General features: G+C 48.5%; 1 protein-coding gene across 1 annotated transcript in view; it reads right to left on the reverse strand.

Moving 5' to 3' along the window:
* Nucleotides 1-12,651: 12,651 nt before the first annotated feature.
* Nucleotides 12,652-16,814, reverse strand: part of Wdr1 (WD repeat domain 1) — a 35,969-nt gene continuing 31,806 nt past the window's right edge. The window contains exons 12-15 of the mRNA XM_036201075.1: nucleotides 16,673-16,783; nucleotides 15,783-15,956; nucleotides 15,404-15,548; nucleotides 12,652-13,740 (exon numbers count right to left, since the gene is read on the reverse strand). Coding sequence (XP_036056968.1) covers nucleotides 13,634-13,740; nucleotides 15,404-15,548; nucleotides 15,783-15,956; nucleotides 16,673-16,783 — 537 coding nt within the window. The 3' untranslated portion in view covers nucleotides 12,652-13,633. The remainder of the gene's footprint in view (nucleotides 13,741-15,403; nucleotides 15,549-15,782; nucleotides 15,957-16,672; nucleotides 16,784-16,814) is intronic.

The following is a 16,814-nucleotide window of genomic DNA, read 5'->3' on the forward strand; positions in this document are numbered from 1 at the left end:
CTAATCAAAGACCGTGACATTTATCCACATACCTATGAACACCTGATTTTTGACAAAGAAGCCAAAAATATACAATGGAACAAAGAAAGCATCTTCAACAAATGATGCTGGCATAACTGGATGTTGACATGTACAAGAATGCAAATAGATCCATATCTGTCACCATGCACAAAACTCAAGTCCAAGTGGATCAAAGACCTCAACACAAATCCAGTTACACTGAACCTGATAAAAGAGAAAGTGGGAAGGAGCCTTGAACGCATTGGCACAGGAGACCACTTCCTAAATATAACACCAGTAGCACAGACACTGAGAGCAACAATTAATAAATGGGACCTCCTGAAACTGAGAAGCTTCTGAAGGCAAAGGACACAGTAAATAAGACAAAACAACAGCCTACAGAATGGGAAAGATCTTCACCAACCCTACATCTGACAGAGGGCTGATCTCCAAAATATATGAACTCAAGAAATTATACATCAAAATACCAAATAATCCAATTAAAAGTGGGGTACAGATCTAAGCAGAGCATTCCCCAACAGAAGAATCTCAAATGATTGAAAGACACTTAAAGAATTGCTCGACATCCTTAGACATCAGGGAAATGCAAATCAAAACAACTCTTAAGAAACCATTACACCTGTCAGAATGACTAAGGTAAAAACACTGATAATAGCTTATGCTGGAAAGGATGTGGACTAAGGGGAACACTCCTCCATTGCTGGTGGTAGTGCAAACTTGCACAACCACTTTGGAAATCAGTATGGCAGTTTCTTAGAAAACTGGGTATCACTCTGCCTCATGATCCAGCAATACCACTATTGGGCATATACTCAAAGGGTGCACAGTCATACCACAAGAACATTCGCTCAACTATGTTTGTTGCAGCATTATTTGTAATAGCCAGAACCTGGAAACAACCTTGATGCCCCTCAACCAAAGAATGGATAAAGAAAAATGTGGTACATATGCACAATGGAGTATTACTCAGCTGTTAAAAAAAAATGGCATCATGAAGTCTGCAGGCAAATGGAGGAACTAGAAAAAACCATCCTGAGTGAGGTAACCCAGACCCCAAAAGACAAATATGTATTCGCTCTTAAATGGATATTACATGTAAAACATAAGGATAGCCAGGATATAATCCACAACCCCAGAGAAGCTAGGAAACAAGAAGGATTATGAGGGGGGGGGGGAGGGGGGAGGAGGCAAGAAAACATGAGGGAATGGGATGGTAGAGTTGGGGGAGGGACAGAGAGGGAGAGAAAGGAAAGAGATATCTTGAAAGAGCCATTACAAGGTTAGAAAGAAATCTGATGCTAGGGAAATTCCCAGGAACCTATAAAGATGACCCCAGCTAAGACTCCTAGCAATAGTGGAGAGGGTCCCTGAACTGGCCTTCCCATGTAATCAGATTGATGACTACCCTAATTGTCATCCTAGAACCTTCATCTAGTAACTGATGGAAGCAGATGTAGAGATCCACAGCCAAGCACTGGGCCAAGCTCCTGGCATTCAGCTGAAAAGAGGGAGAAGGGATTATGTGAGCAAAGGGGTCAAGATCATGATGGGGGAAACCAATGAGACTACTGACCTGAGCTAGTGGGAGCTCAAGGACTCTAGGCTGACAACTTGGGGGAACATGCATGAAGTAGGCCCTCTGAATGTGAGTGACAGTTGTGTGGCTTGGACAATTTGTTGGGCTCCTGGCAGTGGGACCAGGATGATTTGTCCCCAGCTCATGCGCTGGCTTTTTGGAACCCATTCTGTATGGTGGGTTGCCTTGCTCAGCCTTGATGCAGGGGAGAGGGGCTTGGTCCTGACTCAACTTGATATGTCAGACTTTTTTGACTCCTCAAGAGAGGCCTTATATCCTCTGAGGAGTGGATGGGGGGCGGTGGGATGAGGGGAAGTGTGTGTGTGGGGAAACTGGTTGGTATGTAAAATGAAAAAAAAATTAAATAAAAAGAATGTTTAAAAAAAAATCAAAGAGAAAGAGCTGTGGATAGAGACAGAGATGAAGACATACAAACACAGGCATATACACATGTATGCCTGAATTTACATAGCTGCCTGATTCTAAAATGTTCTTTTGATTGGTTTTAATCTGGCGGTGACACCACCCCCCAGTTTAGTTAATAAGTAAAAGCTTTCAATTTTACTTAGATTTGCATAAAAGAATGCTTTACCAATTCAAAATTACTTTACTGGATTATGACACTTCCACCGGGATACCTGGGCCCACTCTTTTGATGCAACCTGGAAGACTTTCTTGCCATAAAAGCATATGTGCATGTGTGTGTAGACATGTTATACATGATCCCAAGCGGCAAATAAATATTCTTGTCTTTCCAGTTTTTGTTTGTTTGTTTGTTTGTTTGTTTGTTTGTTTGTTTTCCAAGATAGGGTTTCTCTGTGTAGTCCTGGCTGTCTTGGAACTCACTCTGTAGACCAGGCTGGCCTCGAACTCACAGAGATCCACCTGCCTCTGCCCCCCGAGTGCTGGGATTAAAGGTGTGCACCACCACCGCCCTGCTCCTTTTTATGTGATTTTTAAATGAATTTTGTGTTTCATTTTTATTTGGGGTTCACACAGCAATAATTATTCTCTATTTATGGTAGCAGCAGAGATTTGGTTTCCCAGCAGACCCTGACTGATTTCTGTTAGAGCAAGCTGGTTGCTTTGATGAGGACAGAAAATAGGGCCCCAGAGCAGTAGCTCTGAGAAAGCCCTTGCTGGAGGCCAGGGACACGGGAGAAGGATCTGGTTTCTTGTTATCTCCTACAGGAACACCTCTTCTGGGGGCTATGGGTGAGTGTGACAGAAACTGAGAAGAGGCACCTGTGCACTCCTGGGCTGGACCGATGGGACTGACTAGTTCAGTCCTCTCCATGCCTCACTCATTTCTGCCATAAGCCCCATCAAAGCAGGTAGCAGTTCAAGGCTGCCTACTCCCTGGGACCCTTCCTGCAGTATAGGAGCTGTTTCTTTCTCTCCCCCCACCTCTCTCTTCCCCCCCTCTCTTTCCCACCTATGAATTTATAATACAGTTCTCTAAACTCACCCTCTGTGGAATGAATCTCATTCATCAGTTTTTTGAGAACAGAACCTGAAAGCCCCTAGCTGTAGAGCCAGGCTCTCCCAAAGCTGAGAAAGGCTCAATGATCTCTTCCCACAGATATCCAAATATTCCCAGAGTAAATCTATGTATTCCTCAGAGTGACGGTGGCAAAGAATCTGGTCAGTCCCATCATTTTCTTGTCTGTGACCAAGTTTGTTATCAAGTCAGTTAGAAATATAGGTTCCTGGGAACAAAGCCTTGAAGACCTGGCCTGAAGCAGTCCTTTCATTAGATTGGCATTAAGATGGACAACTTAAGACATAAGGTTTTGCTTTTTTTGTTTGTTTGTTTTTCGAGACAGGGTTTCTCTGTGTAGCTTTGTGCCTCTCCTGGAACTCACTCTGTAGACCAGGCTGGCCTCCAACTCAGAGATCCACCTGCCTCTGCCCCCCGAATGCTGGGATTAAAGGCGTGCGCCACCACGGCCGGGTGACACAAGGTTTTTTGCTGCAATATTTTTCTATATATTGACAGTATTAATGAAACAGGTTATTTGTATCACGTCTTAAGCTAAAGGAAAAGTGCCTCATAATGATAAGATGAATTGTAAATCTAATTAAACTTATCAATAAAAACCAGGAATCAGATATTGGGGTCAAACCTGAAAGATTAGAGAAGCAGGAGAGCAGCCACAGTCACTTCCTTCCTCTCAGGTTCCTCCAGTACCAAAGGGCCTGCACAGAGATCCTGTCTTATCACTTCCTGTTCCTCTCTGTACAGACCTCCAGACCTCTATGGTTAACTAGCGGCTAGCTCTGCTCTCTGACTCCAAGTAAGCTTTATTTGTCAGAACACAGACAAAGCATCACACAACAATAAGACATTCTGTAAGTTAAGTGTAACTAATATGCATCAAAAATATGGGAACCTATCATTATTAAGCACTATACAAGTTAGGGGGTCCCCAGGAAAAGCATAAGCAAGAAGATGCAGAGGATGTATAAGAGGGCAGCTATCATGGGACTGAGGTGGTTTGAATGGGAATGGCCTCCATAGGCCCCTATAAAGTGGAAGTGACATCACTTGAGAGGGATTAGGAAGTGTGGTATTGTTGGACTAGGTTTGGTCTTGCTGGAGGAAGTGTGTCACTGGGGTGGACTTTGGGGTTTCTAAAGCTCAAGCCATGTCCAGTGGCTTTCTCTTCCTGCTGCCTATGGATCTGGATGTAGAACTCTCAGCTACTTCTCCAGCACCATGTCTATCTACCCATCACCATGTTCCCCACCATGCTGAAAATGGACTAATCGTCTGAAACTGCAAGCAAGTCTCAATTAAATGTGTTCTTTTATAGGACTTTCTGCGGTCATGGTGTCTCGACAGCAACAGAACATTGGCTGAGACAGGGATGTGGGTTCTGTGATCACAGAAGCTAAGAAGGCTGCAGATCCTGGAGAACTGGGAAATCAAATCAATGTTAATTTTAAGTTCAGGAGAGCCACTGGAGAGTCTGGTGCTGAAGTCTGGGCCAGGGAGGAGGTATGACCAGTGTAAAGTCTGAAGTCCCAAAACTGGGGGACCAGGACCTCCCATGTCTGAGATGAAGGTCCTAGTTCCGAGAAGTGGGGTGGGGGAGGCAGAGATAGAAGAAGAGGAGGGAGGAGGGAGACAGAAGAGGAGAGAAGAAAGGAGGGGAGGAGAGGCAGGAAGGGAACTTACCTTTCCCCTGCTCTTAGGTTCTATGTGCCCTGGAGTTGGTGCCATCCCTGGGCTGGTGGTCCTGGGTGCCGCTGTAAGAAAGCAGGCTGGCCGGGCGGTGGTGGCGCATGCCTGTAATCCCAGCACTTGGGAGGCAGAGGCAGGTGGATCTCCTGAGTTCGAGGCCAGCCTGGTCACAAAGCAAGTTCCAGGACAGCCTCCAAAGCTACAGGGAATCCCTGTCTCGAAAAACAAAAAAAAAAAAAAAGAAAGAAAGAGAGAGAGAGAGAGAGAGAGAGAGAGAGAGAGAGAGAGAAAGAAAGAAAGAAAGAAAGAAAGAAAGAAAGAAAGAAAGAAAGAAAGAAAGAAAGAAAGCAGGCTGAACAAGCCATGAGGAGCAAGCCAGTAAATCATGCTCCTCCAATGGCCTCTGTTCCAGTTCCTACCTCCAGGTTCCTGCCTTGAGCTCCTGTCTGGACTTTCTGGAGGATGCACTGTGACCTGTAAGCCAAATAAGCCATTTCCTGCCCAAGCTGCTTCTGGCCAGTGTTTCATCACAACAGCAGAGACCTGATGAGGGCAGAAGACACCTTACTGACAGGGTAAGGGCGAATCTTTTTTACACTCTTTACCAACTGGAGTATAATAATCTGTTGCTAGTCTCCTCCAGGTCACCATTCAGTTGCCGGGAGTCCTTTTCTTTCCCCCAGATAGACATGGGGGTGGGGGGTGGGGGGTGGGGAGACTCCAGGCTTTGACAGCTTTTGTGGATTCCTCTGAAGAGCAGTGGTGGCGCCCTCTAGTGTTCGAGATCTTATGTAGGCCTTGGATGTTGGGATGCTTACCTGTTAGCCCCTGAGCATTCTGGATTCCTTAACTCTTGACAGTAGCCGGAGTTACAGCCTCCAGGCAGGCCTGGGTGTCAAGATTCCTCTGCCCTCCATGATGACTGCTATTAAAGCTCCTTAGCCCGGGTTGCTCCCAAAGGCTGGGCGGCGGCGCTCCGTTAACTGTTCCAGCCACAAGAGCTGTTACTTCTCTGGTCTGGCGCTGTACAGCTGCCTAGCTCGATTCAGCCTCAGCCCTGTGTCCTCTGCTTCCACTGTCTCCCTTGTTCCTGCCCTGGCTGGTTTCCTCAAACTGTCCGGCTTTGGGGAATTCTCATCATTTTTACAGCTCGGGCCTCTGACTGCTCCATCCAGCCTCACTCTGCTGCCCCGGCTGTTTCTTCCTTCATGTCACTGGCCCAAGGAAACTTCCACCGGGTGAACGAAATGAAGAATCCCTGCTTTTTTCTCCTTCTTTTTTTTTGCATTTATACTTTTATTTGCATATGCCATAGATGTGAAACAATAAAGAGTAAGAGGCCATGGATTTGAAAGGGAGTGGGTGGAGAGGCATGGGAGGGTTGAAGGAGGAGGGGGGCAACTGCTTCTAATTCTTTCAGTCTCGTAGGCTCGTGACTCTTCTTCCTGACAGTGCCACCAGCTTTTTAGAAATAAAAGGAATCCTTCTTCAATTCAAGGTGCCAGGAGACAGGTCTCCTAAGTCAAGGAGAGAGAGAGATGGGCATCTGGTGCTCAGAGGCTGGGGGTGGGGTAAGGTGGGACTTCTTTTTTTCTTTTGGTTTTTCGAGACGGGGTTTCTCTGTGGAGCTTTGTGCCTTTCCTGGGACTCACTTGGTAGCCCAGGCTGGCCTCGAACTCACAGAGATCCACCTGCCTCTGCCTCCCAAGTGCTGGGATTAAAGGCGTGCGCCACCACCGCCCGGCTGGGTGGGACTTCTAAGCATCCTGCAGGGACCAGGTCTGAACCCACCATGAGCAACTGCCTGGCCTAAATGTCAGTAGTGCAGAGACAGGGGAGCTGATGGGGGACCTGCTCTCAAAAAGTGGTCCAGAGGGGGCTGAGAGCTGTCTGGTTTTCTGCAAACAGAGAAATGTGCTCCAAGCCAAAATTTAAACACTGAAATGGGTGAGAATCATGTAGAGAAGGTAGATCAGTTCCTTTCCTGTTTCAGCGACAAAGCCCCTGACAGATGCAGCTTGAGGGAAGAATGTATCTGGTTCACAGTCTAAGGCTGGAGAGGTGGCTTGGAGGTTAAGAGCATTTGCTGCTCTTGCAGAGAGGATCTGGGTTCGGTTCTCAGCACCCACATGATGGCTTACAACCATCCATAACTCCCGTTCCAGGAAATCCAGTGCCCTCTTCTAACTTCCTGAGCACCGGGCACACACATGGTGCATATACATACACACATGCAAAACACTTACACACGTGAAATAAAATAAATAAATAAACTCTTAAAAGAAAATAAGATACATTTTATCACAGTGGGTGAGGTATGGTGGAGTTCATGGCCACAGCATGTGGGACTGGGGACCACTCAGTGATTGGGGAGCAGAAAAAGGAGGATGCCAGCATTCATTTGTTTCCTATCTCCTATGTATTAATTTGGGGATCTAGTCCACGGGACAGTGCTACCTACATGCAAGGCAACTAGTCACCATCAGTGGGTACTCCTAGGAATGCTCTCACAGACACACTCAGAGGTGTTCCTCATTAATATCCTAGGCAAGACTTAATTCAATCAAGTTGTCAATCAAAAGTAACAATCACAGGTTATAGATGTTATATTGCAAGAGCAGAAAAATTGGCTCCGAGTGAGGAAGTGGCTGGGGTTCCTATTAAGAACACGCCAACTGGCCTGGGGGATGCATCCAGACCATTTGGACTGGAGTTGAAACAGCAAAGACAGCTCTGCTCCAGGCCAGCAATGCATGCTTGCAGTCATTTAATCCAAGCGACAAAAACTGGCTTCATCGTAATGACTAGTAGACCAGGCTTTGCGACCTTCAGATAGTATCAGTGCCACTTCCCGATATGATGAATTAGATGCTGAATGGAAAGGGGACAGGAAGAAAAGTAGGAAAGGTTAGACACCCAGGAGGGTGCCTTTCTCATACACCTGCTACAGCCTCATGTGTTCTGCAGATCTAGGAACACTCCTGCCCTTCACCCAGGCTCCTCCCACTAGCCTGCTCACTCTATGCCCTGTGCTATCGTTAGCTGGTGCTTATTCTGTGTCCTCCATCCACAGTGCTAGCATGTAGACACTAGTCCATTCTTGCCAGCACCTTTCATGTGTCCAGGAACAACAGTGAAGTCTGAAGCTTGTGGGTCAGGCCCAGCTAGGGCTTTACCTTCAGCGTCTCAAGTACACCCTGCACAGCCCCGTGAAGTGTGTGCTATTCTGGTTCTCATTTTCAGCAATGGAAGCTGACTCTACTGTTGTGGACACTGCTAAATACCCTTGACATACATTCTACTCTTTTCCATCCTGCATGACAACACAGGACAGGTTCTGCTGTGCTGGCAACTGTGTTCACGGGCTGATGAAATCAGGGTTGTTTTTTTTTTGTTTTTTGTTTTTTGTTTTTTTTTTTGCTCACACTTCAGTCTGGAGCCTCATTGGTTGGATATGTATTGGCTTTGCTGGTTCTGTTCAGATACCAAGTCCCTATCCTTGGCACCCACTCCCTGAAGTGGCCCAACTCTAGTTAGTGAGGTCTAAGGGGACTCAGCCATCACTCTGGGAAGATGTTTCCTTCTTATACTTGCCCTTCTTCTGTAGCCTCAAGGTTTCTCTGGTCCTGCCCGGCCCTGTGGTCAGGATGAATCCCTCCCACCTGCATCCCACAGCTGCTTATCAATAATCACTCAGAGGCTTAATATTATTTAAAAACTTATGGCCATGGCCTGTGGCTCAAGCTTCTTGCTATCTAGTTCTTCTAACTAAACTCAGCCCATTTCTATTAATCTATATGTCACCATGTGTTCCATGGCTTTACCTGTGTGTCATTACATGCTGCTCCCTGGACGGTGGGATGGCATCTCTCTGCCTCTCCTTTCTCTTCCTGTCTATCTGCTTGGATTTCCACCTGCCTCTAAGCTGCCTTGCCATAGGCCAATGCAGCTTTATTTATCAACCAATCAGAGCGACACATATTCACAGCATATAGAAAGACATCCCACAGCATTCTTCCTCCTTCACCCTCCTTTCCAGAACACAGATGCAGCCTTGGAGGATGGAACCGCACAAGTTAGAGATGGCAGCACTGAGGCAAGGGCTGGCTGGGACTGTTGGCCTCCATTAGCAGAAGTTCCAGGTTGATCTGTCCTGCTGTGCCCCTGAGGGTCTTAGCCAAGGGGGACTATCATAACACTCAGGACCCTGCCAGTTCAGTTTGGTGAGAAGGCTCTACAGAACTCCTCCATCACCCTATAGGAGCCAGAGGGGTCAAGGACACTACAAGAAAACTTATAGAATCAACTAACATGGGCTCATAGGGGCTCACCGAGACTGGACTGACAACCAGGGAGCCTGTATGGGACTGACCCCTTTGCATATATGTGACAGCTATGTAGCTTGGTCCTCTTGAGGGACTCCTAACAGTGGGAACAGGGGCTGTCTCTGACTTGTATACTGGCTTTTGGATCCCTACTCCTCAGACTGGGTCACCTCGCCCAGCCTTTATACGAGGGGAGGTGCTTTGTCTTACTGCAACTTGATATGCCTTGTTTAGTTGATATTCATGGGAGACCCACCCTTTCCTAAACAGAAACAGAGGAGGAGTAAATTGGGGGATGGGAACAGAGGGGGATGAGGGAGAGGGATTGGAAGAGGAGGAAGAAGAAGAAATGGTAACCGGGATATAAAACAAACAAACAAATAAATAAATAAAAACAAAAACCCAGGGCCATGGTGTGATCTGGCCTGGGTCTATGTTGATGTCTGAGACTCTTGTTACCATTGAAGGACATGCGGACCATGTTAGTGTCTGAGGGCCACACTGCCACTGGGGTCATGTCAATCTGAGTGGCCTGCACTGCCACCTGGGGCCATGGTGACATCCAGACCAGGCGGCTGCTGAGGGCCACGTCTGGGTCCATGGTCCTACTAAGGCTGGAGTCTGTGCTGAAGTCTGAGGCCTGTGTTGCCACCAAAGGACACACAGAAACCCAGGGTTGGGGCTGCGGCCTGTGGCCTTGTTGGTGTCTGGGGCCCGTGTTACTGCCAGAGCCATCCTGATCTGAGTAACCAGTGCTTCCACCCAGAGCCAGGCTGTGGTCCAGGTCCAAGCTGCTGCCACAAGCCATGTCTGGGTCCATGGTCTGGGGTCTGAGTTGACGTCTGTGGCCCGTGTTACCTCAGGGGGCCTTAAGAACCATATGTGATGAAATCAGAGGGCCATGCTGAGCCAGCCCCATCCTTTGTTGGCCCCATTCTTACTGGCCCTGGCGCTAAGGAGAGATGGCTCCACCCCCACCACAGAGGGAGAACTGACCCCGATAACATGGGTGTATGGGAGCTGACTCCACCTCCTCACCCTCATGAGGCCAGTGGCTGGGACTGACCAGCTCAGCTACCACATAGGCCTACAGCCGGGCCTTGAGTTGGCCCACACTAACATCTACTCCATCTAGGACCTGCTGGAGATCGTGAAGGGGCTGGTCCTGTAGAAGGATACCTGCAGGATCTCCGTGACTCAGGGTGGCCACAGGATAACCTAGAGGAGTTTCGGTGAGGATCTGGTGATGATGGTGTACCAGAAACCAGAGGCCTTGAACCAAACCAATGACTCATTGCAATGAACATTGGCAAGTAAAGCTGATTGGATAGAAGGGTTTACTATAGGGCAGAGCGCTGCCAATGCCACCAGGATGAATGGTGTTGGAGAGGTGGGAAAGATGGAGAAGGGAGGAGATTTTGTTTTGTTCTTGTTTCTGTTTGCTTGGTTGGCTTTGTTTTGATCTTAAAAATTTGGGGGGGGGCACTGCAGGGGTGAGGGGAGGATATGGGGGGCCTGGCAGGTGAGTGGAGTTAGGGTACATGATGTGAAATTCCCAAAGGATCAGTAAATAGGTTTTAATAAAAAGAAACCATCAAATATATATAAAAAAACAACTTCCCAAATACCAATGAGTGTGTGTGTGCACACATCTGTGCAAGTGTTGGCCACCTACTGCTGGGCGTGGTTTGCACATCCAGTGAGACTCCATTGGAGAAAACTGTACCTGTTCCCTTAGGGTGAGAATTAGGCATCCATGTCGCCTGAAGCTGGTTGATGAGCCCTGTTGGTGGACATGCTATTTTGACTCAGTGTAGCCTGGGGGAGGAGGGTGTCTGAGGATCTTTGCTACTTTGGGCAGTCAGAGCTGTACCTTTTTTTTTTTTTTTTTTCTCGAGAGGGTTTCTGAGGTTTTGGTGCCTGGCCTGGATCTCACTCTTAGACCAGGCTGGCCTCAAACTCACTCTACCTCCCAAGTGCTGGGATTAAAGGCTTGCGCCACCGCTACCCGGCAGAGATGTACTTCTTAAATGTAGTTGACTGGTATAGAGCTACTATCCTGGGTCAAGGTGGAGGAGGGCAGGTCCTATCCTACTCCAAGAAATCAGTGGCTGCAACCAAGGGTGCTCAGGTGTGTGGCCATCAGTAATGGCAAACCACTGGCTCGGAAAGAACTGCCCACACCCCTCCCAGAGTAGACTTTACCCTGACATTTTGTGCTCCCTTGAAGCTTCATGTACAGATCTTGTTGAGATGATGAAGGTCATGGGTGTGGGTCACTTTTGATAAGCTTCCATATTAATGAAGCCAACCCCATTAGCGTGCCTCAGCCGGAGACAATTGAAACGGGGTTACTTGATAGGCATTATCTTGCAATGTGGTTTCTATTTCCGTATTTTGGAGCTTGTACTATTTTTATGGGAAAAAACAAAAAACAAAAAAACAAAAAACCTGCCAGGCATCAACCTTACGGAAGTGTTCCCTGGTCTGGCAATGTCTGTATCATTTCGCACTGTCAACTCTCTTGCCAGCGTGAATTACAAATATAGTCGGATGCCACCACTGTAACTCTTAGTTTGTCTCAAAACCAAGTTTGGAGGGCTGCTGAGATGATGGGTGAAGAGCACTTCCTGAACAATCTTGAGGACCAGAATTCAGGTCCTCGCCCTCCTACAAGCCAGATGTCCATGTATGACCATGCCTCCAGCTCCAAGGGAGTCAGACAGGCTTGCTGGCTTGCGGTCTGAGAGCCCCAGGCTGTGGGGAGAGGTCCGGACTCGCATGTGTGTACTTGGAATGCACATGAACTTATATTCACACACAAATAAAGGTTGTATTTAAAAATCACAAAACCAAACCCACTTTTCATTGAATTCTCCCTTGGGAGCTTTCTACTCTGAAGCAAATGGTTCCTTTTGTCAAACTTCTCACCTCTGATGTCCCTCTAACTTCATGTGGTTTAAGGACCTGACAGGCCACCAGCCCTCAGGTGCTGCCCACTTTCATCGACTGACTCCTTGATGGGAAAGCATCTGGACTCATTGCCAAACAGGTTTCTGACCTTGTTGTGTGGTGGTTTGCATTTCAGATAATGTAATTTAATTTTCTTGATTTCTGGTGTTCTTTTACACTTGAAAGGCAAGAGCAACATCAAGGACCCGAGAAGGATCTTTTCACGGGGACTACAAACTTGCATCCAAGAGCAATGCCTTTTGCTTTGAGTTGTGTTGGCTGTACTAGGAGTTTTCTCAAATACCCAGATCTAGTTCCGGGCTTGAAGTATTAAGGCTGGTTACAGACCAGAGGGGGAGGTAGCATCTAGACAGTATCAGGCCCAATGCTCAGTTTACAAATGAAAGCTGGGCCCTAAGGGGGTTGGGCCACGCCACTGGGGTCTGGAAGCAGGGATGGGAACAAGAATAGGAGTCCTGGTTTCTCTGGGGCTATCCTTCCATGTGATGGCCACAATGGGGTGACTGGTGGGTCCTCCAAAGCCCCCCTCCCTCCCACATGCACCACCACACAGAGCCAGTGATCCACAATCAAGAGAAAAGATATTTAATTATTTCTCAGTCTAATCTCTTAAAGCGCTCAAAGTGTTTTCACAAGTGCAAGGGGAGGGATTGTTCTCAGCCAACATTTACCAGTGATTCCGACACACGCAAAGAAACTGCCAATCACGGTGCTTTATACTTACTTTAATTTCTGCACTGAAAAAGAAAAAAAAAAAAAAAGGTAAAAACATGACAAGTTACAGTGACATCATCTTGTCCTTAATCTCTGCTCTTGGGGCCAGAGGGTGGCGGGGAGACAGAAAACATTGAAGCATGGTGATCATGTGACCAGGACACCTCAGTCTGGCTAAGAAAGGCTCTACTCGCCTAGACACAGTACTCTCAGCAAGCCCGCTCAGGAACAAGACAGACAACAGTCAAGATACATTAAAAAAAAAAAAAAAAAAAAAAAAAAAGAAAAAAAATCCCATGATTCCATTCTTAAAATCAAGCACAAAATCTGACAATGAGATCAAGGTTCACACATCCCCGTGGGATCTGGGGATGGCTCCAGGCAGACAGCCATGTAACATGACTTACACCAAGGAGCAGACACCTGCTCCTCTCCAGTGCAGCTGCATCCTGCGTGGGAAAGGGGAGCCATGGCCCGCTCCCTACCCAGCTTCCTGATAAGCAGCAAGAGCCACAGGGGCTGGGGTCTGTGCTTTGGAGGCTGCTGCCTCTGGAATGTTCCACGCTCTCACGGTCTGGTGGGCTGTAAGTTTTTAGGTACGCTCCACATGCTGTTTTAAGTGCTTGCTTTATTTCTCATGTGCAAACTGTTACTGTCTAAAGCTTTCAGAAGGATGCTTACAGACATGGACACCCTGCAGAGAGGAGGGTATTCACAGGCCCTGCTCATTCCCGGGGCAGGTGGGAAAGGGAGCGTTACAGGAATAGTTAAGAGAAGGGTGCTCCGAGGCAGTTAAAAATCTAGTCCCTGATTCAGTCCGTGGGGCGAGCGGCGTCCTCAGTAGGTGATTGTCCACTCCTTCACAGAGGCGTCATGGGAGGTGGTGACTAGTGTGTGTTCATCCAGCCAGGCCAAGCTGCTGACATGGTGCAGCCGGTGAGCATCTGGGAAAAAGAGTGCATTTGAGGAGATGGACCCCCTCTGCCTCTCCCTGTGTTTGATGAAGAGAGAGGCAGGGGGCTAGAGTCATCTGTGAGAAGCAGAAACTACCACAGTGGCAGTTTCATTTTCACAAGGACAAGTTTGCGAGGACAGAGGCGGGACCAGGTGAGGTCAGCCTTGTACCAATTCCAGGCGAACCAACAGTAACTCCTGGCTTCTGACCACCCTCGCCAAGTGGCTCCTCTGTAAGTCCTAACACTTAATGATCTTCCCTTTTCGGAGATATCAACAGTCAGACAAGACAGAGCAGACACACATGTGGGTCCACAGGATCTGCATGTACAGACGCACCAATCAAGCAGGGAAAACAGTCAGCTCCACAATGGCTCTGGCTGTGCTCAACAGACAAATCAGTCACATGAACACCACAGCATGACAAGCACTGATGTGGCATGTACACGGTTTTGCCAACTAACAGTGGTTTCAAGGGTACCCATATGTCAGCTTACGTGCAAATGTGCTATGCCATTCGAAGAAAGGACGCAGGGTCTTTGGATGTTGAGGAGCTCCTGTAACTAGTGTCCTATGTGGCACTGAAGTGGAAGGGGCCGGGTATGGACAAGAAAGAGGGCTGAGGAACTGTCTGGTGTCCCCTCCAGAAGTCATACCGGAGTGACGGGACTCCACCTGCCATCTCACCTCCATCATTCTTGACTCCAGCCCTGAGATCCTGGACCCGTGTGGTTCCTTCAGCCCAAACTTCTCATAAAGCCCCAGGGACCTCGCAGTTGCAGGAAAAGAGTCCTCCAACAGGATTCCCAGTCCCTAGGCCCAGGAGGCTCCCAGCCCGAATCAGTAGCCCCACCCAGGCAGGGCTCAGAGCACTCTCCATGGCAAGGCCAGCTGTGAGCACCTTGTGTTCAGGAGTCTGTGACCACAGCAGACAGATGTCAGCTCCATTCTCAGCACTAGCGCTGACACAGTCCCTTATTGATCCATTTCATTTGTGAAATTTCTAGATTTCCTTACAAAATGGATGGCTTCTTGGAAGCTGCTTCAGGGTTCCCCCTTCCTGCTATGCTCTCCATGAACAGCAGAGAGTGGGCCTCCTTAGCTTGCAGCTGTTGGGGGTTGTCTCAGGACAGCTTTAAGATAGGCTAGGATCCCCATTCCTGTAAACACGCAGGGTTGCCTCCTCCGAGGCAGGTAGACCAAGGGGACAATATAAAAATGGTCACTCAGGACCAGCAGCCATATGTGACTCTGGACCTACCTGCAGGAGCAGTGTGATACGATGATGGACGATCAGAATAAAAACTCAAAACTACGTCTCCTTGGAAAAGCCTGGTTCTCATGGCTTCTACTGAGCTCACTATGGTGAGACTAAGCTAACTCGGCTCTGGGTTAAGGCACAGGAGCAGGGTGGGGAGAAAAGATGTCAAAGCTTTTTCTCATGTAGTCCTCCGTATGGAGAGAAAGGATTCCTACTGTAGTTGAGTGTCTCAGGATGCCCTGCACAGGCCAGCAGAGTACCTGGCGTGTGCTGGAGGGAAGGACGGGAGCCACATCTCCATCAGGTCACTTCTTAAAGCACAGAGCCGGGGTCACCTGACCCTAGGAAGCACGGTCAGGGAACTGACAGGCTGAGGCTCAGGGGTGAGTTACCTTGGATCTTGACTTTGGTCTCTGGGTCACTCAGTGTCCACACATACACCATCATGTCCATGCCACCAGAGGCAAAGTGTTCATTGTCTGGTGACCAGGCCAGGCACACGATTTTTGCATGGTGTCCATAAAAAACATTGTTCTCCTAGTACAGAAAGAATGTAGAGGTGTAAGATCAGAGTGCAGGCCAGAGCACCCCATGTCCTCCCAGCCAGCCCTCATGGTAACAGGAAGAAGTCCTAGTCCCTGATCACAAGCAGGATCCTCCCAAGAGCTCTACCAGGTGCCTGCCACTCATGCAGATGAGGACAAAGCCCAAGAGCATCTGGCTAAGGGCCTCCCCTGCGCCCTCTAGTATAGGGGTCTGCACCCTACTCACCGAGTAGCCATCAGCCACACTGAACACTGTGACCACCTTGCTGGCATCACACACGGCCAGGAAGGCACCATCATGGGAGTAGGCCAAGTCTGTCACTGGCCCCTTGGCTTCTAGGAGCTTGCCTTCATCCTTTAGTGTGGTGCCCAGGATGGAGTATACACGCACATTGCCATCCTGTAGGCAGGGACAGGAAGCAGTCACTCCTGGTCATACAAACCATGTGCCTCTGTCATAGGGAAGGCCAGGGTTTCAGCAAAGAAGTGCTCTGCCGTGGGCTCTGTCCGCACGAGTATGTGCCTGGGCTCTGTCCGCCAACAAACGGCTGGTTCCTCTTGACATACTTCCTTCAGTGTCCACCTCAGCTTCCTCCTCTCCTGGGCAGGACCCCGGGCCTCCCTAGTCTCATTCTGAGTGTTGGCTGGCTGCCAAGGAGGCCCCTAAACAGTGCTCATGGTTCCCTGAAAGGTCAACCTGGAGAAAACTGCAGACAGCTTCCCATCCTCTGGGGGTACCAGCTGTGCCAGGCACACCTTGTGTGATAGCTATTCTTGGTTGTTAACTTGACTGCATCTGGAAGGAACTAAAATCCAAGAGGCTAGGTACATCTGTGCATTCTTTTCCCCCTTAATTAAAGCATTTGAAGTGGGAAGACCCACTTTTAATCCAGCTCTTTGGCGTTAGAAGATGTACCTTTAATCTGGGCTACAGCTGCTGGCCGCCCACCTAAGGGACACGGAAGAAGGAAGCCTGTTCTCTTGCTCTACTTGCTCTCACTGGCAGTAAAGCCTACTTCTTCAGGATTCCAGTGCAGACTGAAGACCTTGGCCTTCTCCATGACCCACATTGCTCAGATAACCGAAGTCACAGGGTAGAGGAGAAAAGAGCCTTACCGAGCCCCCAACAGCCACTGTGTCCCCCCCGGGGTGCACGGCCACAGCTTCAGGCTCATAGCCAGGGCTGTCGATGCTGAAGCACTTCTTCTGGTCCTTCAGGAGGACAATCTGTGACACGGGAGATGTGGTCAGGTCAGTG

The sequence above is a fragment of the Onychomys torridus genome, chromosome 10, assembly GCF_903995425.1.
Source record: "Onychomys torridus chromosome 10, mOncTor1.1, whole genome shotgun sequence".
Taxonomy (NCBI): Eukaryota; Metazoa; Chordata; class Mammalia; order Rodentia; family Cricetidae; genus Onychomys; species Onychomys torridus.